This window comes from Mytilus trossulus, chromosome 8 (genome assembly GCF_036588685.1).
Source record: "Mytilus trossulus isolate FHL-02 chromosome 8, PNRI_Mtr1.1.1.hap1, whole genome shotgun sequence".
Classification (NCBI taxonomy): Eukaryota; Metazoa; Mollusca; class Bivalvia; order Mytilida; family Mytilidae; genus Mytilus; species Mytilus trossulus.
In genome coordinates, this window is record NC_086380.1 from 59724209 (window position 1) to 59747307 (window position 23099).

Below are 23099 nucleotides of genomic sequence, written 5' to 3' on the forward strand. Positions count from 1 at the left end.
CTGAAGAATATAGACACTCACTGACTGACGCAAATGCTGAAAATTTAGATTCAGATAGTGCAGGTGAAACGCCAACGGGTGATTTTCTCGTGAAAAAAATGGCGAGGACAACAAAAGACGCTTCTTCAAAGAAAAAGAAACGTGTGTCAAAGACGGCTGAACTTGAGAATAAGTTAAACAGTATGGAAGACAGGTTTGATAAGAAAATGGATATGTTATTTGCTGTTATGAACAAGTCATGTGCTACTATAGGTAGTTCGACTGTTGCACAGGTTTCTCAATCTGGTGGTTTAGCCACGCAGAGAGAACAAAGTTCGGATAACGTCCCAAGTACAGGGGAGCGTAGACCGGTAATTTCTTTGAATGCAAATCTTGATGAGGACTTGGGAAGTCCTAGAATTATCAGAAATATTGATTTTGACAATAGGTCAGAAATTTCTCTTCATATAGACAGTCGTGAAAAGGCTGATTTACTTGGTTTATGTTCATCAGAGGATGAATATTCTCGTGGCCTCAGTAGTCCTGTTTATTCTCAGGCTGGCAATAAATCTAGAAATGTTGAAAGATTTAGTCAATATCTACAAACTCAACCTACTATTAGTAACAATGTTGAAAGTCAGTCAAATCAGAGACAAACAAGTAACATTGATAATAATAACAATAAAACTGTAGACAAGCAGTCAGATAATTTAAATTTATTGTCTAAACTTTTCAAGGAAGATATTCCTTCAGAATCTTCTGATAATTCTGGTGGCTTGATCATTGATGAGGCACAGGTTAGAATTCTAGAACGTTCCTGGAGAACTAAAAATCCAGAGAAACTTACAGCTTATAAAGATGAATACCGTAGTTGTTTTCCGGTTAATGATAAATCTAAAAGCTTTTTGCAAGTACCCAGTTTGGATGATTTATTAGAACCAATGATAAGAACTGTTCATGGTACAAATAGTGTTAAGTCATGGGACAAACATAAGCAGTTGGTTACTCAACCTTTAAAACAGATAGAGAATCTAGCATATCAAGGGCAGGTGGCTTCACGTATGGGTATTATATCAGTGTTGTATATGCAACAAACATTAGGAACCTTATTAGAGAGGGTTGAAAATGAAAATGTTAGTGATGAAACTTGTCAAATGGTGAAGGACTTGTTTGCAATTTCGACAAAGTCTCTTGATCAGGTAGGACGCACAGGTGCGTTTAACCATATGATACGCAGGAAGGCTGCAGCTACTGAGTCTGGTTTAAATAACTTGAAAGATATACAGACTAAAGTTTTGTATTTACCTCTTTCGAATGAAGGTGTATTTGGTAAAGGTTTGGAAGACAAACTTGAGAAACGTAAAGAACAACGTGAGCAACTAGACGATCTGTTACCAGAGTATAAGAACAATAATAAGAGAAAGTTTGAATCTACTCAGGTGCGTCAAGATTGGCAAAATAAAGCTCCTAGATATAGTTCTAACACTAGTTATACTCATGTTAATTATAACAATGCTAATTCAGCTGATAAACGTTCAGGTTTTAGTTATAATAAATCTTCTGTGAGATCTGCTCCTAGGAAGTTCCAGAAAGACAATAAAACTGATGACTTTGGGAAAAAAGATGAAGAAAAGAAAGCAGGTGGCAACTGGAATTCTTTTCGGATCCCAAAGAAAAACAGTAGCTGACTCAGAGTTAAAGGTAATAATTTATCAGAATCAGGCCGAGATACCAGTTGGGGGTCGTCTAAGATTTTTTTCGAGACAATTGGTAAAAAATAACAGACGATCAATGGGTCTTGTCAATAATAGCAGAGGTTCTAGAAATGCCATTTTGGACAGGCATACGGAAAACCTCTGTGTCTTTAAAAGACTTGGATATTTTAATCCAAGAAATAAAGACTATTATAGGAAAAGATGCTATAGAACCTGTTCGCCAGCAAGATGCAGCAACAGGTTTCTACAGTACGTTTTTTCTAGTCCCCAAAAAGAACGGGACAATGAGACCAGTAATAAATATCATACCCCTCAACAGGTATCTCAAGAAATACATTTCAAAATGGACACTCTCCTAAATTCACTAGGTTTTCTCATCAACAGAGAAAAATCAAGTCTAGTGCCAATTCAAAACTTGATATACTTAGGGGGGCAGTTTCATTTGGACAAGGGACTTGTTTGTCCAACTCAGGAAAGAATAGACAAATTGAATATGGCAATACTAATTCTTTCATCAGGTAATGCAGTGTCAGCATTTCACTTCCTACAATTACTAGGCATAATGGCATCTTGCATAGAGTTAATTCCGAATGCACGCTTGTTCATGAGACCGGTTCAACTACATCTCCTCTCATTTTGGAGACCAAGTTGTCAGGATCTTTCCATAAAGATACCAGTTACACCACATCTGAAATCACATCTCAGTTGGTGGAAAGATTCAGCAAACACGCTGAGAGGCCAATATTTTCAACTGGCTCAAACTTCTGTAACCATAACGACAGATGCTTCGAAAACCGGGTATGGGGGTTTTATGAACAATCAAATTTTTCAAAGGGAATGGTCAGAAATGCAGAGCAAGAAACATATAAATTCCCTAGAATTGGAAGCAGTGTTTTTAACGTTGAAACACTTCCTCAATCAGTTAAAAGGTCAATATGTTCTGATAAGATCGGACAATACCACAGTGGTCCAATATATAAACAAACAAGGGGGGACGAAATCGCCCACTTTTTGCTACCAAACATGGGATTTATGGAATCTTGCAATTCAAAACAACATTCGAATGAAGGCTGCTCATATAACAGGAAAATTGAACATTTTAGCAGACCAACTCAGTCGAACCAAAATTCAACATACAGAATGGTCTCTGAACAAACTTGTGGTTCAGAATCTATTTCAAATTTGGGGAACTCCTCTCGTAGATTTATTTGCCTCAATAGACAATCGTCAGACAGAAATTTTTTGTTCATGGATCCCACATCAGAAAGCCTTAACTCTGGATGCTTTGACAATTTCATGGGAGAGAATGTACGGCTATGCTTATCCCCCAATTTGTCTGATCCCAAAAGTCTTGCACAACTTTTCAAGCTGACTGCATGGCTTCTATCAACGAACGGTTTACAACAGAAGGCTTTTCTAAAAGGGTTAGAGAGTTACTCTCCGCCTCATGGCGAAAAGGTACTCAAAAAGATTACTGCTCAAAATTCAGAAGGTTCAATAGCTGGTGTAGTACAAGGAAAATTGATCCCTATAAAATATCTTTAAGTCAGATAGCTGATTTTTTATCGTATTTATTTGATAGTGGTTTGCAATACAGAACTATTGCAAGGTATCGCTCAATGTTGTCCACGGTATTACCTCCAATAGATAATTTCCAAATTGGACAACATCCTAAAATAATTAGATTGATTAAAGGTGTTTTCAATACAAGACCTCCAGTTGCAAAACTATTACCTGAATGGGATTTGCACGTAGTATTAAGAATGTTAGAAAATAGTCCTTTTGACAATGTTAAACAAATGACTTTATAAGATTTGACTTTAAAAAACTGTATTCTTAACTGCCATTACTACTTTCAGGAGATGTAGCGATCTGCAGGCACTAAGAACGGATGAAGGCTCCATGAGAATACAGACTAAAGGAATTACGTTTATAAGACATGGCCTAGCCAAACAGGATAGGGAGAAACATTTTGGAGCAAAAATTTTCGTACCTACATACACTGAGAATACCTCTTTAGATCCACGGAAAAGTCTGTTGCAATATTTAGATAAAACAAAATCGTTGCGTAAAAAATTACAACAGGACCAAAGAGGAAAATTATTTTTTAGCTTTATGTGAACCTCACAAATCAGTTACCTCTCAGACAATTTCACATTGGATTGTTCAAATTATTAAACAGGCTTATTCTGATTCTGAATATCCAGGGAAAGGGAAAATACATGCGCATTCTACAAGAGCTATTGACCCAACTTGGGCATTCTTTAAAGGAGCATCTATCAATTCGATCTTAGAATCTGCAGATTGGAGTTCAGAATCTACCTTTAGTAGATTTTATTTGCGTGAATTAGATGTAAATGTGTTACAGAAAATAGACTAAGTTGATATTTTCGGCGAGTTGCACAGTATGTTTTTGTTATTCATTAAAATGTTAGTGGTGGAAGCATTTTAAATGGTGGAAGTATTTTATATGTTTTTAAATATGAACATGAACTACATTTCAACTTATGATGAAGTTTGAAATGACAAAGAATCACAGAGAAGTTTTTCTGTTATTAGATGTGTACATGTGTTGTAGAAAGTCTCTTCAGGTGAGATAATTTATTTATAACACTCCTCCTAAGGTTCAGACTGCTTTGAAATCAGTAGTAATCCTTATGTATATTCCTTGACTGGTAAGTAAAAATATATATGATATAAAATTGAGAATTTGTTATCAAGTTCTAATTTTATGAATTATTTTTACTTACCAGTCAAGGCTCCCACCACCTCCCCAGTTATAAATAATTTTCGGTAAAAGGGAATATTTTGTTCCCGCCGATAAACTGAGGAGGCATTCACCCGGATGATCAATGTTAGATAGATGTTTGAAATCATCCAGGTGTTGCGAGTTATGAGAACGTTGTAAGGGAGATAATCCTTATGTATATTCCTTGACTGGTAAGTAAAAATAATTCATAAAATTAGAACTTGATAACAAATTCTCAATTTTATAGTAATGTTCACAAATTATCATGATTATCAAAATTGTCCTCTTCAAAATTTTAATAACTTTTTCAAAACAAATTATGATTTAAGTATTTATGAAACAGCAGGATATACTATTATTTTGGATATAAAAATGCAAATTTTAAAAGTAATCTAGTTATTGATTTATTAAAAAAAAAGTGTTGTCTGATCTGCAAAGCATTATTTAATGCAAGCTGTAATAACAAATGAATAAGTAAAAAGTATTCAGGGTAACACAAAAAATGTAAAAATTATTAAACTCAAGGATTTAAAACTTTACCTCAGGCCTGGGATGGTTAAGTCTGGGAACAATATATTTACATTACAAAGGTTTATTAATTATATGCACTGGACAAAGGTAAAGTCAATATCATCTACATGTATAAAGTAACCATGGTAACAGTGCATTTATTTATTTTATTTTTTCATTCCTTAAACTTTTCTTTGTCATGTTTGTAGTATCAAATTGAATATATTTCATATTAAATGATAAACATAATTAAAATGAACAAAAGAAATAACCTGTTGTGTTTTAGAGGGAAATAACTATGTCCATGATGTCTGACTTTAAAGAATTAATGAAATAAAGTATGGTGTGAGCCTCAGTAAGACAGTAACCCTTCAATGAAAGTACACAATCCCACTTAAAAAATCATTAATGCAGGAAAAAAGACAACACTATGTAACATTTAGACCCCCTTAAAAGATTTATTTTTCTTGTAAATAGGGACTTGAAAATAGAATTGTATTAGTGCTAGAATTTTTCGGTTATCGAATGAGAATTGCTAGTTTAATCGAGGTAAATACAGTTATTGTAATTAACTTTCTTATTATTGCACAATGTATATACATGTAGTATTATAAATTCCATGTATTTATTATTAGTTTAACATTTACTGTTCTTGAGTCTAAATGTTTATTTTATTTTGTAGAATTATACTGAATATGTATCATGTGTATTGGTTTGACCATGATTCCCACTTAGAATATGACGCCTGCTAGTACATGTGCACTTTAATGCATAGGAAAAATAGATGTCACTGAGTCGCTCGTATAGCAGCAAATTGTGAAACAATGGATTAATTCATTAGTTAATGCTAGTTATTTATTGATTTTGGAAATTATGAATATGGTGTGCCACATTATTCCATGATGATGATGTGATGTTCTGATTAAATTGGACAAGAAGAAAATTGTGCCTTGTACAATGTTGTACAAATAGGAAACTTACAAATTGTATAAAAGAAGGACCACATTACTGGAGGACTAATTAACTTGGATTATCATGATCAATTGTGAATTTGGAATAACAAAATTTTGTAGTTGCAGTGAATATTAATAGTGCAATCATACATGTACATTGTTTCTGAATTCCATGAATACCCAGGATAATTATTCATTTAAAAAAGCAATTTGGAATAATGAAAATGCATAGTTTCAGTGAATACTACTAAAAATAGTGCATCATATCTGAATTCATGAATACTTTTAATTACCGGTAGTGGATAATCAGTCATTTTAATATAATAACAATATGGATAATGTGAATTTCTAGTTCCAGTGAAATTTACAAAACAGTACATGTATATCACATCTGAAGTTTATGTTGGCATTGCAACTGTTCACTACCTCCAGCATATCCAGGATGTATAAAAAGATCTTAATCAACTATGAGGGTCTCGTGCAGTCCCTGTCAACATGGTCAATTGTTTAGTGTCAAATGACTGCTTGCTGTACTTAAATTATTAAAGTCTGAATTTAGAATTAAATACAAATCTTAATTAGCATAATTAGTCATGTTAGTGGCCAAGTATTTGAAACAAATAAACCATGCATGTACTTTAAAGTATGATTTTATTATCCCTCCTGCAACAAAAGTTGAAGTACATGCATGCAAGAAATATGTATTACAATCTGGCAGTGGCTAAAGCGTACCGTTTTGTATTTAAGCTTCACCAGATACATTTTAGATGCTGAAAGGCCTGGATACTTCCTTATGTTATGAAGTTTCTATTAGTGATTTGTCCATTGCACTTTACCTAGTTTTCATGGTACACTACATGTACATGTAACTGCTTGAAAAAAAATTATTACTGTTTGAACAGTCATGACCATGATGACAGTCACAGTGAAATACACTCCAAGTCTTAAATGTATAACATATGTATATTAATTAAGTTATTGGATTAATTTTATGGTATCTTGAAAGGTGTACATGTCTCATTGTATGTCAGGCAGGGTTGGCCTGATCCTGACCTCATTTCAAGGATCAGTGATTAAGGTTACTTCAGTTACATGTAATTTGTCAAGTTTGTTTCTCACACATGTCAAATACTACAAGCAGTAGGAAAAGTAGGTCAACCATATTTGGTGTATGAAATGAGTGTATGTCTTATTGCAAGACTTACATCAGACTTTGACCTCAATGAAAATGTCATGGTTCATTGAACAATGCTAAGTTTTTGTGATTTGATCTATTTCCAAATGTTTCTCAGATGCTATCATGGCTATGTACAGTATAAACTACATGTACATGCATGACATATATAGGATCACTATTTTTGGCATATTATTGGATATGCATAAGTTAGTTTTCATGGTTTGGATGTTTTAAAGAATGTTAAGTCTATTTCACAGACAGTATAAATCACTAAATTTTGGGTATGGAATGTCAGTTTGTAGGGTGTAAATCATCTGTCTGGCATGGTTAATTTGACTGCAACTTCATTTTCAAAGGTTAATGAAAATTGAAATTTTGTGTGATACTTGTACATGTAGTAAAACCTTCATACATGTAGGCAAATCAGACATGACATTTCAGCATTTGCACAAGCAGTCACTCTTGTTTACATTTGACACCAGTGATCATGTCTACCATATTTATTTTACACATGTAACTGCTTTTGGATAACAAAAGTCTGACAACTATTAAAAATTGTTATAATTCATTTGATAATACATTTGTACTAGGTATTGTAGTCTTGTATTACTTATAAAAAAGAAGATGTGGTATGATTGCCAATGAAACAACTATCCACAAAAGACCAAAATGACACAAACATTAACAATTATAGGTAACCTTACGGCCTTCAACAATGAGCAAAGCCCATACCACATAGCTATAAAAGGCCCCGATAATACAATATAAAACAATTCAAACGAGAAAACTAACGTAAAAAAAAAATATGTAACACATAAACAAACGACAACCACTGAATTACAGGCTCCTGACTTGGGACAGGCACATACATAAATAATGTGGCCGGGTTAAACATGTTAGCAGGATCCCAACCCTCCCCTAACCTGGGACAGTGGTATAACATGTATACTGTATTATAACCAGAATAAGGAGTTGTGGTGTGAATTTCAATAAGACAACCATCAACCGTGAACCAAGTGATGTAATTGTAAGTAACTGTACATCCTTCAACAATGAGCAAAATCAGTTCCGCATAAGTGTGATAATGAAAAACCTATAACAGGCCTAGCCATATTGGATGACGTAACACGATGTAAACAAGTTTAGCATGTTTAGATGAGAAACCCAAGTTTGATTTGAATACAATGTATACAAAAGCAACATTGGTACGTCAGTAATGACAAATATATTGTGGTTAACCAAAGACTTGTACTATAAAAGACAATCATCTGCCCGTATTCTTGTTTTTTCCTACAAATCTTGTATTTGCTTTTGAATAAATGCCTTCTAAATGTATATCCTAAGATTTTCCATAAACACAATAAGCATTACATTAAAATTATACATGTATAACGCACTAAACCATTATAGGTCAATGTACGGCCTCGGGCGCGTATCCAGGGGGGGGGCGGGGTTTAAACCCCCCTTTTTTTTGGACGATCAAGGCATTTGAATGGGTTAGGAACACCCCTTTTTAAAATGGCTGGATCCGCTCTTGGGCCTTGGCTCACACAGAACAAAAAAATACAAAGGGACCCAAAATATTGTCTGTACATCTAGTGACATTGTTAGTTTTCTTTACTGATTGAATAATATTTCATTATTGTACAAGCATTTATAGGATTAAATAATTTGAATTTGAATAATTGAAATGGGAAAATATTTTGGATAAACGTTAGTACATCTGATCAACTGAAACCACATACATTGACATAAGAGAATCCGATGTCAGTCTTTAGAATTTAACAAGACCGGAGTCTAAAGAATACATCAAGTTCTAAACCATGATGTGAAAAAAATAAAAGAAGATTTGATTTCCCTGTCTGAAACAATGCGAGTTTTCTTGTTTTGAACATTTGAACTTTAACTGGCGCTAGTTATTTTGTCGGGTCTTGTACAGTACGTCCATCTACTAGTATTTACATATGTAGGGTATAAAATTGTTTGCGAAAAATCCGGTGAAAATATGATTTTTTTTCGCGAGTGATAATATTGTTTTACCTCAATCATGAATGCTGACATGCTATTTACATGTATCAATTACAATTGAACTTCAAATAGACCATTCTGTACAAAATACAATACTTAATATTGAACTATTCAAAAATAAAATACGGTAAAATAAAATAGATTAAATTCAGATAGATTTAATATTTGTTTGCCAATGAGACAACTCTCCATTCAAATAACAATTTATAAAAGTAAACCATTATAGGTCAATGTACGGCCTTCAACACGGAGCCTCGACTCACACCGAACAAAAAAAATATAAAGGGACCCAAAATATTGTCTGTACATCTAGTAACTTTGTTAGTTTTCTTTATTGATTGCAAATATTTTATGTCATTATTGTAGGAGCATTTACAGGATTAATTTGAATTTTAACAATTGAAAATATTTTGGATAAATGTTAGTACGATAGCTGATCAACTGAAACCACATAAGAGAATCCGAAGTCAGTCTTTAGAATATAATAAGACCGGCGTCTAAAGATTATCTAAAAAAGTTCTAAACCATGATGCGAAAAAAATAAAAGAAGATTTGATTTCACTGTCTGAAACAATGCGCGTTTTCTTGTTTTGAGTATTTGAACTTTCACTGGTGCTAGTTATTTTGTCGGGTCTTGTACAGTACGTCCATCTTCTAGTAAAATCCGAAAAATCTGGTGAAAATATGAATTTTTCTTGCGAGTGATAATATTTGTTTACCTCAATCATGAATGCTGACGTGCTATTTACATGTATCATGTGTATCAATTACAATTGAACTTCTAATAGACCATTCCGTACAATATACAGTACAAAGTCGAGTTAATATTGAACCATTCAAAAATAAAATACGGTAAAATAAAATAAATTAAATTTAGATAGATTTAAGATTTGTTTTTGTTAAATGTCCATGATAGCTTTAATTATTTTTGTTTTACATGTAAAGAAATCAAAATGATTAATACGGCAATATTTATAATTTTACAAGAGAAAAATGTAGCCCCAAATAAAATCTCAGAATAAGTGTCTGAAATAAGCCCTCAAGAAAATATAAAGCAGTTTTATATGGGGATCAGTTTGACAAGTGTGTGTATTAGGAGTTCCCCGCTAGGTTTAGTATCATGTATATTGAGCGTTATTATGAAGTAATGTGATTCGTAAAACTACGGGTAGTGAAAACAGTTGTGTATGCATGAATGATTTCACACCTGACTAATTTAATAAAAAAAAAAAATTAAATTTGTTATTTAGATAATATTAAAAATTGTCAACTGTTAATTCAGTTATAACAGAGACATATATACATGTATATATGTCTCTGGTTATAAAGAAACATTTGGTTACAAATAAATTGGGTAACGTTTTTCGATTTTTCTGTTAGTAATTATATTTTATTTAGTGAAATTGCAGGTATCTAGTGCTAGTTCGGAACTTCCGATTTTATTTGTTCGAAAAGATAAGGGCGAGGAAGTGTTAAAGAAATATATAAATTCAGCACATTCACTAAATAACCGAGGAATACAAAAATGTGTTCAGCGGCAAATATTTCAAAATATTATTTTTTTTAAATCAATATCTATCTAAAATTAATGTAGAAACGGGAGTGATAGTTGTTTCTCTTTGTCACAACCTTATATTTCACACGGTAAAATTGTTTTACATATAATTTAACCTATATCCCAGACTGTCAGACATTTTGTATCCGTGACTTTTAAGTGTACATGAAGATCAATGTTTGGAAGTTGCTACGCTTAAAAAATATTTATGACTATACAATGGTTGTAGCTATCATATTTTAACTGTAACAACTTTTTCTGTGTTTAAACAGTTTAATTATGACTGTTTCAACGTTTTCCGTGTTGGGACAGTTATAAATTAACTGTTACAACTTTCAAATGGTTGCATCAGTTTTATAACGACTGTGACAACTCTTTAGGCGTTTACTCAGTTTATTTAAGACTGTTGCAACGTTTTTCGAGTTGGGACAGTTGTAAATCAACTGTTACAACTTTGAAATAGTTGTATCAGTCCTTCAATGACTGTGACAGTTATTTCTTGCGTTGTTGCAGTCGATTTATGTTGTAGACAAACACTTTTAAAGTTGGGACAGTTAAAAAATAACTGCAACAGTGAAATTTTACCACTGTTACAACTTTAACAGACATTATCAGTCTTATAACGACTGTTACTGGTATGGACAGACGTTTTTTCGTCCAGTAGTGAAGGGATGTCGAACCCAGGATACCATTCCTATAACACAAGTTCTGTGTTTTACAAGCGATATGAACCCTAGATAACATTCCTATCACACAGGTCCCGTGTTTTACAAGCGATATGAACCCTAGATAACATTCCTATAACAGAGGTCTAGTGTTTTACAAGCGATATGAACCCTATATAACATTCCTATATCACAGGTCTTGTGTATCACAAGCGATATGAACCCTAGATAACGTTCATATAACATTGGTACCGTGATTGACGAAGCCCATTTAAAATGTACAAAAAAGATTGACGATTTCTCAAATTTTCAAAAAAAAAGTCCTCATTTAGTAAGATTCAATCATGTGTGTCCCCAATTGATGTTACTTGGACAAGCATACGTGTACCCACTTGATTTTACTTAGTCAAGTATATTTCCCAGTTTGATTTTTGTTAGAAAGAGATATGAACCCTAGATAACATTCCTATAACGTAGGTCTTTTGTTTCACAAGCGATATGAACCCTAGATAACATTCTTATAACACAAGTTCTGTGTTTTACAAGGGATATGAACACTAGATAACATTCCTATAACGCAGGTCTTGTGTTTTTAAAGGGATATCAACCCTAAATAACATGCCTATAACACAAGTCCTGTGTTTTACAAGAGATATCAACCCTAGATAACATTCCGATAACACAGGTCTTGTGTTTTACAAGCGATATGAACCCTAGATAACATTCCTATAACACAGGTCTTTTGTTTTACAAGCGATATGAACCCTAGATAACATTTCTATAACACAGGTATTGTGTTTTACAAGGGATATCAACCCTAGATACCATTCCTATAACACAGGTCCTGTGTTTTACAAGCGATATGAACCCTAGATAACATTCCTATAACACAGGTATTGTGTTTTACAAGCGATATGAACACTAGATAACATTCCTATAATACAGGTCCTGTGTTTTACAAGAGATATGAACCCTATATACATTCCTATAACACAGGTCTTGTGTTTTAAAAGGGATATCAAACCTAGATAACATTCCTAAAACACAAGTCTTGTATTTTACAAGAAATATCAACCGTAGATAACATTCCTATAACACAGGTCTTGTGTTTTACAAGCGATATGAACCCTAGATAACATTCCTCTAACACAGGTCCTGTGTTTTACAAGAGATACGAACACTAGATGACATTCCTATAACACTGGTCTTGTGTTTTTCAAGGGATAACAACCCTAGATAACGTTCATATAACACTGGTATTGTGTTTTACAAGGGTTATCAACCCTAGATAACGTTCATATAACATTGGTCCTGTGTTTTACAAGCGATTTGAACGCTAGATAACATTCCTATATAACATGTCCTGTGTTCTACAAAGGATATGAACCCTAGATAACATTCCTTTAACACAGGTCCTGTGTTTTACAAGAGATATCAACCCTAGATAACATTCCTATAACACAGATTTTGTGTTTTACAAGAGATATGAACCCTAGATAACATTCCTAAAACGCAGGTCTTGTGTTTTTAAAGGGATATCAACCCTAGATAACATTCCTATAACAAAAGTCCTGTGTTTTACAAGGGATATCAACCTAGATACCATTCCTATAACACAGGTCTAGTGTTTTACAAGCGATATGAACCCTAGATAACATTCCTATAACAGAGGTCTAGTGTTTTACAAGCGATATCAACCCTAGATAACATTCCTATAACACAGGTCTTATATTTTACAAGCGATATGAACCCAAGATATCATTCCTATATCACAGGTCTTGTGTTTTACAAGCGATAAGAACCCTAAATAACATTCCTATAACAGAGGTCTAGTGTTTTACAAGAGATATGAACCCTAGATAACATTCCTATAACGGAGGTCTAGTGTTTTACAAGCGATATGAACCCTAAATAACATTCCTATAACAGAGGTCTAGTGTCTTACAAGCGATATGAACCCTAGATAACATTCCTATATCACAGGTCTTGTGTTTTACAAGCGATATTAACCCTAAATAACATTCCTATAACAGAGGTCTAGTGTTTTACAAGAGATATGAACCCTAGATAACATTCCTATAACAGAGGTCTAGTGTTTTACAAGCGATATGAACCCTAGATAACATTCCTATATTACAGGTCTTGTGTTTCACAAGCGATATGAACCCTAGATAACGTTCATATAACATTGGTCCCGTGATTTACGAAGCCCATTCAAAAGGTACAAAAAAGATTGACGATTTCTTAAATTTTCAAAAAAAAAGTCCTCATTTAGTAAGATTCAATCATGTGTGTCCCCAATTGATAATACTTGGACAAGCATACGTGTACCCACTTGATTTTACTTAGTCAAGTATATTTCCCAGTTTTATTTTTGTTAGAAAGAGATATGAACCCTAGATAACATTCCTATAACGAAGGTCTTGTAATTTACAAGCGATATGAACCCTAAATAACATTCCTATATCACAGGTCTTTCGTTTCACAAGCGATATGAACCCTAGATAACATTCTTATAATACAGGTTCTGTGTTTTACAAGAGATATGTGTGTGTGTGTGTGTGTGTGTGTGTGTGTGTGTGTGTGTGTGTTCTTATAATTTTGTTTTCAATTGTATCAAGTAACAAATAAAAACAAAAGTCAATAGTTCTAACAAAGTTGTGAGTAATCACGCTGCCTATTCACACTTTCTTTATCATTAGTTTTGTTGATTTAAGAGAATAGAAATATCCTTTCCACAATCGCCATATGATTCCCTGAGCATAAGAGGTAATAATTTGCTCTGGTAAGTACGGCCCGTTTAGATTGGAATAGTGACATGCATTGTACCACCATGCTGCTTTATAATCGACTGCACAGTTAGTATTAGCAAGTTTGTCATTATCTCTGTCATGCGTAGAAAACATATTTCCGGTATGGTATGTAAGACTGTCTCCTAAAATATCAATAAGTATGTTATTCATTATTTTCTGTATCAATCTGACACAGAAATTGCACAATTTGTGTGTGCTCCCATAGTTCTCGATCTTTAAGCCTGGATTCGATTTCTATTCTGAAATCATTGTACACCATAATAATTCCTTGTTCAACAAGCACTTCTTTCAGTATTTGATATATTTGGACTTATCGATATTTGACAGCTTCTGAAATCATTTAAGGGATATGGGAGTCTAAAATAAAAATGATAGAATTTGTTCATACTTTGTCAAAATGTAGTATCTATTGATACATGATCAAAAATATTATAAAAATGATAGGTCACCGTGCATTTTCTCAAGCTACAGGTTGTGACAAAATGACAAATTTTGTATGGATTATACAGGAAAAAACACCATTTTGTGAATAATAACTAATCAAAATGATAGAATTGTAAAAAAAAATTAGGAAATGATTGCTTTCAGACAATGCTTTGAGAATATCAAAAGAAAAGATAGGGTCACCGTACGTTTTTTCTATCTAAAAGACAAAATAGGAAAATTTCATGTAGAGTCCTTCAGAAAATGCACTGTTATAGAATACAACTCCCCTTAAAATGCCAATTTGAAAAATATTCAAAAACAACCAAAATTAATCTACGTCTTGTAAAAATGTTTATATTTCTAAGTTATATTCTTATAAAGTGGTTCTTTTAGATGAAAATTCACATTAAATTCTGCATTCCTGCATCAAATTTTGCTAACTTTATAGAAAATATTGACCTTAGATTCTCTGTTTTTTACAATCCAAGATGGCGAAAGACACCCATACCACCTTAAATATTAAAATATTGACATCAAGTAATGATATCGACAATGTTCGGTAGTTGTCGTATGTTGATGTGGTTCATATGTGTATCTCGTTTCTCCATCTTTATATAGACTAGGTCGTTTGTTTTCCTGTTTAATTGGTTTTTAAAATATCATGTTTAGTGCCCTAAAAAGCTTGCTGTTTGGTGCGAGCCAAGGCTCTGTGTTGAAGTCCGTACTTTGACATGTAATGCTTTAGTTTTACAAATTGCGATGTGAACGATAGCGTTTTCTCATTGGCACTCAAACCACATCTTCTTATATCTAAGAAGTCCGTCCCTCTCTAGTAACAAGTCTACAGAGCATATAATGATAAAATTACCATATATGAAGCAGTTTGCACTACATACATGAGTGTATATATTATACTGGGATAAAAAAAAAAAAACAAGACAAAACTCACCAGCGGTACTGCTCGCTACGTAGCCGCTTATTGCTAATTGATAGTTTGTTGTTACATCTCCGATGAAGAATCTAGTGTATTTAGCCCATGCATGATTGCCATCCAAATCCTCCAAATCTACCCATAGTTGATAATCACCAGTGGAGACTATTTTGTGAATTTTGGCATTTCCTGTAATATTATATATCAATTTATAAATATATGTCGTAGCAATTTCATATTCATCGTTTCTTGAATTGTATTATCCACGAAAGTGTATCATGCTCGTACATTTACTAAAGGATGTAAACCTCTGAGGAGCCAAAAATTTCTAGAATTATTTTTTTATCTAAACCTGAATTTGGGGTTGATATGACTGTAAAAAAAAGAATTGGTGAAGAAAACTAGAGGCTCTAAAGAGCCTGTGTTGCTCACCTTGGTCTATGTTAATATTAAACATTGTACACAAATGAATTCATGACAAAATTGTGTTTTGGTGATGGTGATGTTTTTGAAGATCTTACTTTAATAAACATTTTTGCTGCTTACAATTATCTCTATCTATAACAGTAGTTTCTGTGGAAAATGTTAGTAAAAATCTACAAATTTTGTGAAAATTGTTAAAAAATGACTATGAAGGGCAATAACTCCTCAGGGGGTCATTTGACTATTTTGGTCATGTTGACTTATTTTTAGTTCTTACTTTACTGTACATTATTGCTGTTTACAGTTTATCTCTATCTATAATAATATTCAAGATAATAACAAAAAAACAGCAAAATTTCCTCAAAATTACCAATTTAGGGGCAGCAACCTAACAACCGATGATCCAATCCATCTGAAAATTCTAGGGCAGATAGATCTTGATCTGATCAACAATGTTACCTCTGTCAGATTTGCTCTAAATGCTTTGTTTTTTGGGTTATAAGCCAAAAACTGCATTTTTCCCCATGTTCTATTTTTAGCCATGGCCGCCAATTTGGTTGGTTGGCCGAGTTACCGGACACAATTTTTATACTAGATACCCCAAAGATGATTGTGGCCAAGTTTCAATTAATTTGGCCCAGTAGTTTCAGAGGAGAAGATTTTTCTAAAAGATAACTAAGATTTACGAAAAATGTTTAGAAATTGACTATAAAGGGCAATAACTCCTACAGTGGTCAACTGACCATTTTGGTCATGTTGACTTATTTGTAGATCTTACTTTGCTGAACATTATTGCTGTTTACATTTGTTCTCTATCTAGTATAATATTCAAGATAATAACCAAAAACAGCAAAATTTCCTTAAAATTACCGATTCAGGGGCACCAACCTAACAACGGAATGTCAGATTCATCTGAAAATTTTAGAGCAGATAGATCTTAACCTGATAAACAATTTCACCCATGTCTGATTTGCTCTAAATGCTTTGGTTTTTGAGTTATAAGCCAAAAACTGCATTTTACCCCTATGTTCTTTTTTTAGCCATGGCGGCCATCTTGGTTGGTTGGCAGGGTCACCGGACACAATTTTCAAACTAGATACCTCAATGATGATTGTGGCCAAGTTTGATTAAATTTGGCCCAGTAGTTTCAGAGGAGAAGATTTTTGTAAAAGTTAACGCCGGACGCAGGACGACGACGACGGACGACGACAGACGACGGACGCCAAGTGATGAGAAAAGCTCACTTGGCCCTTCGGGCCAGGTGAGCTAAAAAGCTATTTCTACCTATTTTGGGGCTATAATCATGAAAAAAAAATCACATACCACAATTAAACTTTTCATCATATTTTCAATAAAGATGGAGTGGACAAATCTGAAAAAAATTGACTTAAAAACGATAAGTATGTTTTAATATAAGAAAGTTTTATCATATTTTGATACTTATTGTGTCAAATTTACCATGTTGACAATTTTGTAAATTTGTGATTTTTCTCCATTTTAAGTACAAATTGCATTTTTTTAAACTTCTTAGTTATGAAATGATTGAAAAAATGCATATCTAAAAATTTGAAAAGAAATAAAAGATATGGGATGTACATGTTTCTGGTAAAATAATTGTTTGTATCCCTCACCCATTTTCTCTATTTTGGCTAAAAAGACTGACTCATTTGAAGTATCCATTTTTTTCACAGAGTTAAGTCTGATTATAACTTTTTTAAATTCATTGATATTTAACACTTGTTTCACATATTTTAGAAATAATTCCAGAACGAGATTTTAACGAGACTGAAACGTCAGAAGAATACATCCTTAATAGTTGAACAGGAACAAAATCTTGAAATTTCTAGAACATCTGGGTTAAACAATAATTATTTTTTAGGCGTTACTTATGTTTATGTTTTATATGTTTACGTTATATTGTGTTATTTTATTGTTCAGTGCATTTGTTGTTCTATTGTACTAATTAACGTCTCGGGCTAAGATGGGCGTATCTAGGAATCTAGGGATGATATCCGGTTCGATATGGAAAAGGCCAATGGCATGTATAATAAGGCCTTCGAAAACAGTGGAATTAATTACTTTTGGAGTGTCAAGAACTGGTTTGAAGTACTTGATAAATTGCATGCTAAAATTGGTGATTTTGAATCTGTTCAAAGTTTTGATTTTTCTACCCTATATACCACATTGCCTCACATTCTCATTAAGAAAACATGTACATGCTTAGATACTATACAATGTATCTGCCCTTGAACTTTTACTACGAGATAACATTTTTGTTCGCTTTGGCGATTCCGTATATCGTCAGGTTATCGGAATTCCAATGGGACTAACTGTGCACCACTAATTTCGGACCCGTTTTTGTATTTTTATGAGTTACAATTTATGACAAAAATCAGCAAAGTCCCATCAAAACAAAAAAAATCACATACCACAATTAAACTTTTCATCATATTTTCAATAAAGATGGAGTGGACAAATCTGAATAAATTTGATTTAAAAACGATAAGTATGTTTTAATATAAGAAAGTTTTATCATATTTTGATACTTATTGTGTCAAATTTACCATGTTGACAATTTTGTAAATTTGTGATTTTTCTCCATTTTAAGTACAAATTGCATTTTTTTAAACTTCTTAGTTATGAAATGATTGAAAAAATGCATATCTAAAAATTTGAAAAGAAATAAAAGATATGGGATGTACATGTTTCTGGTAAAATAATTGTTTGTATCCCTCACCCATTTTCTCTATTTTGGCTAAAAAGACTGACTCATTTGAAGTATCCATTTTTTTCACAGAGTTAAGTCTGATTATAACTTTTTTAAATTCATTGATATTTAACACTTGTTTCACATATTTTAGAAATAATTCCAGAACGAGATTTAAACGAGACTGAAACGTCAGAAGAATACATCCTTAATAGTTTAACAGGAACAAAATCTTGAAATTTCTAGAACATCTGGGTTAAACAATAATTATTTTTTAGGCGTTACTAATGTTTTATGTTTTATATGTTTACGTTATATTGTGTTATTTTATTGTTCAGTGCATTTGTTGTTCTATTGTACTAATTAACGTCTCGGGCTAAGATGGGCGTATCTAGGAATCTAGGGATGATATCCGGTTCGATATGGAAAAGGCCAATGGCATGTATAATAAGGCCTTCGAAAACAGTGGAATTAATTACTTTTGGAGTGTCAAGAACTGGTTTGAAGTACTTGATAAATTGCATGCTAAAATTGGTGATTTTGAATCTGTTCAAAGTTTTGATTTTTCTACCCTATATACCACATTGCCTCACATTCTCATTAAGAAAACATGTACATGCTTAGATACTATACAATGTATCTGCCCTTGAACTTTTACTACGAGATAACATTTTTGTTCGCTTTGGCGATTCCGTATATCGTCAGGTTATCGGAATTCCAATGGGACTAACTGTGCACCACTAATTTCGGACCCGTTTTTGTATTTTTATGAGTTACAATTTATGACAAAAATCAGCAAAGTCCCATCAAAACAACATCATATACACAAATTTGATAATACTTTTTGATATTTGGAAGATATTTTGGCTCTCAATAATGACGACTTCAGTATGTATACTAAATTAATTTATCCTGTTGAACTTACTTTAAATAGAGCATTACTAAAAATGACCACTGCCCTTTCCTCGATCTTGATTTTCCATTTCCTATCGCTAATCATCAATTTTTAGATAGTGGCGTTCCCTTGACACCATCTTACGGTGTTTATATTTCTCAACTTGTATGATTCCCTCGTGTATGTAACAATGTTTTAGATTTTAACAAGAGAAATTTACATGTATGTATTACTGAAAAATGATAACAACAGGGTTTTCGTTATCACAAACTAGTCAAAACATTTACTAAATGTTAGCATCGGTATAAGGACATCAATCGTAAATATAGCTCAAAATGCAGACTTCTTCCTAAACGTTCAGGTGTTTCACATCCAATTTTTATAAAAATATTCTTTATAAAGCACAGAATCTCAGTATTCACCTCAGAAGCTAACAAAACCTTTAAAAAGACTTATTAAATAAGGGATAAAGTTACGATACTGATCTCAGGTCATTAAAGATAGCATATTTTGGCGTTAATACTTATTCACTTATAGGGTCTTTGTATCGGAACTGAACACATTTATTTAAAGGAAAAACAGTTTTTGGCATGACAAGGGTTATGTTCTTCTTATAAAAGTCTGGAGCTGGCATGTCAGTTAACTGCTAGTAGTCTGTTGTTATTTATGTATTATTGTCATTTTGTTTATTTTCTTTGGTTACATCTTCTGACATCAGACTCGGTCTTCTCTTGAATTGAATTTTAATGTGTGTATTGGTATGCGTTTACTTTTCTATATTGGCCCGAGGTAAAGGGGGAGGGTTGAGATCTCATAAACATGTTAAACCCCGCCGCATTTTGCGCCTGTCCCCAGTCAGGAACCTCTGGCCTTCGTTAGTCTTGTATCATTTTGAGTTACGTATGGCGTTCATTATCACTGGACTTGTATATATAATTGTTTGAGGCCAGCAGCAGGACGCCTCCGGGTGCGGGAATTGCTCGCTGCATTGACGACCTGTTGGTGACCATCTGCTGTTGTTTGTTCTATGGTCGGGTTGTTGTCTCTCTGACACATTCCCCATTTCCATTCTCAATTTTGTTCAATGAAAAACGAAAAAAACATAAGGAACACTCAATATCGCGAGACGAAACCGAACTGCAGAATTAATTAGGAATTGATGTTTGACATATATCCTAAATATTTTTGGACAAAACATCATTCTTTAAATTCAAGATTATCAACAACGAGATTGATTGACATTTGTGGTGCGAGGTTTGGTGTAATTATAAAACAAATAATTACGAATGATATAAAAACAAATATAAAATATGTATATGTATAGTTTCATTTCATCAACAAAATATCAAACAATGAGTTATGGAGTAGAATCAAACAACAGCCAACAACTCAGATAATAAGAAAAAGAAAGTGGAAGTTGATCGGTCATACCCTCAGAAAAAAAAGACATAAATATCAACAAGCAAGCCCTAGAATGGAAGTCCCAAGGACATCGAAAGGGGGAACCTGGCAGAAGGGACTCACAAACTAAGCTGAGAACAATTTGGAAGACCTGGAAAGAAACAAAACGAACAGCCATGGACTGGAAGAAATGGACAGAAACTGTAGTCGCACTATGTCCCCCTTGGGACGAAGTGGTTAAAGTCAAGTAAGACATCGTTTCATGGTATTGGAGGTTATTAGAACATGAAAAAAAAACATATACCTAGCCAAAACTCATGAGTAAGATTCCCAAAACCGTCCTGATAAGCGGCCCATCCTCTGTAAAAGTCTGTACTGCCATCTATCCTCCTCTGGATTACCTATAAAATTTGATATGTTGAGGGCAATTAAAAAAGGCAAAACAATGAATACGAATGAAAACATGTTTTCTTTTTGTAGTAGTTGAAAGATGGCAGGCGATGATCTTTTCCAATTCATTTAGACACACGATTACCAAATAAGGGTCATAATCATTAGCTATGTGTTAACTATTTCACTTCATTTTCAACGATTTATATTATAAGTATCATTAGTATTATTATCATAAGTATTATTATTATTATTATTATCATTATCAATATCAATATCATTATCATTATAATTATTATTATTATTATTATTGCATAGCAATATAATATTTCCCACAGAAAGTAACCAAAAGTTAGCACTAGTGCAATAAATCTTCAAAATTCATGACGTCATCAACGACAAAATATTAGTTTAAACCCGTTCAAATATTATATTGCTATACAATAAAAAGGTTATTGCATGAATATTGGGGAATATTGTGCCTCGTAGAACATATATTGCATTCGCAAGCTCGTGCAACATAAAGTTCTACTCGGGACAATATTCCCCAATATTCAGGTAATAACCATATATTATTATTATAATTATTATTATTATTACTTTTATTGTTCTATTATTATTATTATTATTATTATTATTATTATTATTATTATTATTATTATTATTATTATTATTATTATTATTATTATTATTATTTTCATATTTTATTTTTGTTACTTCCGATCTTATTTTACGGGGATTATTTTTTGCACTATAACAATGGGAACAATATATAATGAATGGCTTATATTATTTTGAAATTCAAAACAAATTATTGCCATTCATTATAAATTCATTTCTTTGACATATAAGTCTAAACGATTTTTTTATATTATTTTTAATCATCAATAACACCGTACACACATGTTGGCTTATGAAAACACTACGTCAGTGTGGGCGTGTCTCCATAAAAATTGACAACATCGAAAATAATTGTGAAACTTTGAACCAATCAGAAGAAGATAAATACACCAAATTTATTTATAAGTCAAAAATTATAAATGTCAAATGAAAATAAGAAATTCCATGATTAAAAACTAGAAAAGGACAAATTTGTCTTATCCTTATATGAACCGAAAGATATGTAAGGTGAACAATTTGCCTTTTCAGAATCTTACGGACTAAGGGTATCTCATTGTTCGTACATAAAAATAACATTACGCAATTGATTGGATTTCTATTTTCAGGACGTTTTAAACCAATCAAAACGTTTGAACGTAAGCTTTTGAAAATATTACCCATAATGCCTTAATGATGAACTTACTGTCCAATCACCATCATCTGTGTCCATTTCACAAAAGACATCGAACTCTGCAGATGTTGTTGGTTGAATACTGTAAACCCCAGAACCATAGTGGTGTGGTATAGCTGCACAATCACGTGGTGGATATAGAGCTTTTCAAAGGTGAAAAAATGGTTAAGATATATTATCATTTGTTTAAATTTCTATTGAATGATTGTTTGTTTTTTTTAACTTGTTACGACAAATAGTTCATACATTTTCAGGACTATATTAAATGGCAGATGTCACTTGTCACCTGTTTTTGATTTGTTGGTTTAACAGGATTTTAGATTTTGTGCAGTATTTTGAGGACTGCTCTTTGTTTCTTCGTCGATTTATATTTTGAGCAATCATTAATATTTTATTAATTTTCTTCCCTGTATATGTTTCTCGACTCCATCCCTATTATTTTTCGGTAAAGCACATAAAGAATTAGCCAATAATATCATGGGCGTTAAATG

The 23099-nt window shown here is 32.8% G+C and overlaps 2 protein-coding genes across 2 annotated transcripts; one reads left to right on the forward strand and one right to left on the reverse strand.

Annotated features, from left to right (window-relative positions):
• The first annotated feature begins 1033 nt into the window (after positions 1-1033).
• LOC134681215 (uncharacterized) lies at positions 1034-4690 on the forward strand. The gene is made up of 2 exons (XM_063540727.1): positions 1034-1680; positions 3554-4690. The coding sequence occupies exon 1, from the start codon at positions 1041-1043 to the stop codon at positions 1665-1667; it is 627 nt and encodes a 208-aa protein (XP_063396797.1). The 5' UTR covers positions 1034-1040; the 3' UTR covers positions 1668-1680; positions 3554-4690.
• A 9322-nt stretch (positions 4691-14012) lies between these two features.
• On the reverse strand, positions 14013-22725 carry LOC134727825 (ficolin-1-like). The gene is made up of 4 exons (XM_063592216.1): positions 22621-22725; positions 21232-21328; positions 15520-15690; positions 14013-14266 (listed from the first exon to the last, which is right to left on the reverse strand). Exons 1-4 carry the CDS (start codon positions 22645-22647, stop codon positions 14013-14015), a joined length of 549 nt encoding a protein of 182 aa, XP_063448286.1. The 5' UTR covers positions 22648-22725.
• Between the last annotated feature and the right edge of the window lie 374 nt (positions 22726-23099).

What these genes read in the sequence shown, in the direction of transcription:
- LOC134681215 (XM_063540727.1), top strand. Translation starts at nt 1,041, where the DNA reads ATGGGTATTATATCAGTGTTGTATATGCAACAAACATTAGGAACCTTA.
- LOC134727825 (XM_063592216.1), bottom strand. Translation starts at nt 22,647, where the DNA reads ATGGACACAGATGATGGTGATTGGACA. An exon ending in TACTCATGAGTTTTGGCTAG is followed by an intron (nt 15,691 to 21,231) that starts GTATATGTTTTT and finishes ATAATATTACAG; the next exon opens with GAAATGCCAAAATTCACAAA. An exon ending in CGTAGCGAGCAGTACCGCTG is followed by an intron (nt 14,267 to 15,519) that starts GTGAGTTTTGTC and finishes TTGATATTTTAG; the next exon opens with GAGACAGTCTTACATACCAT.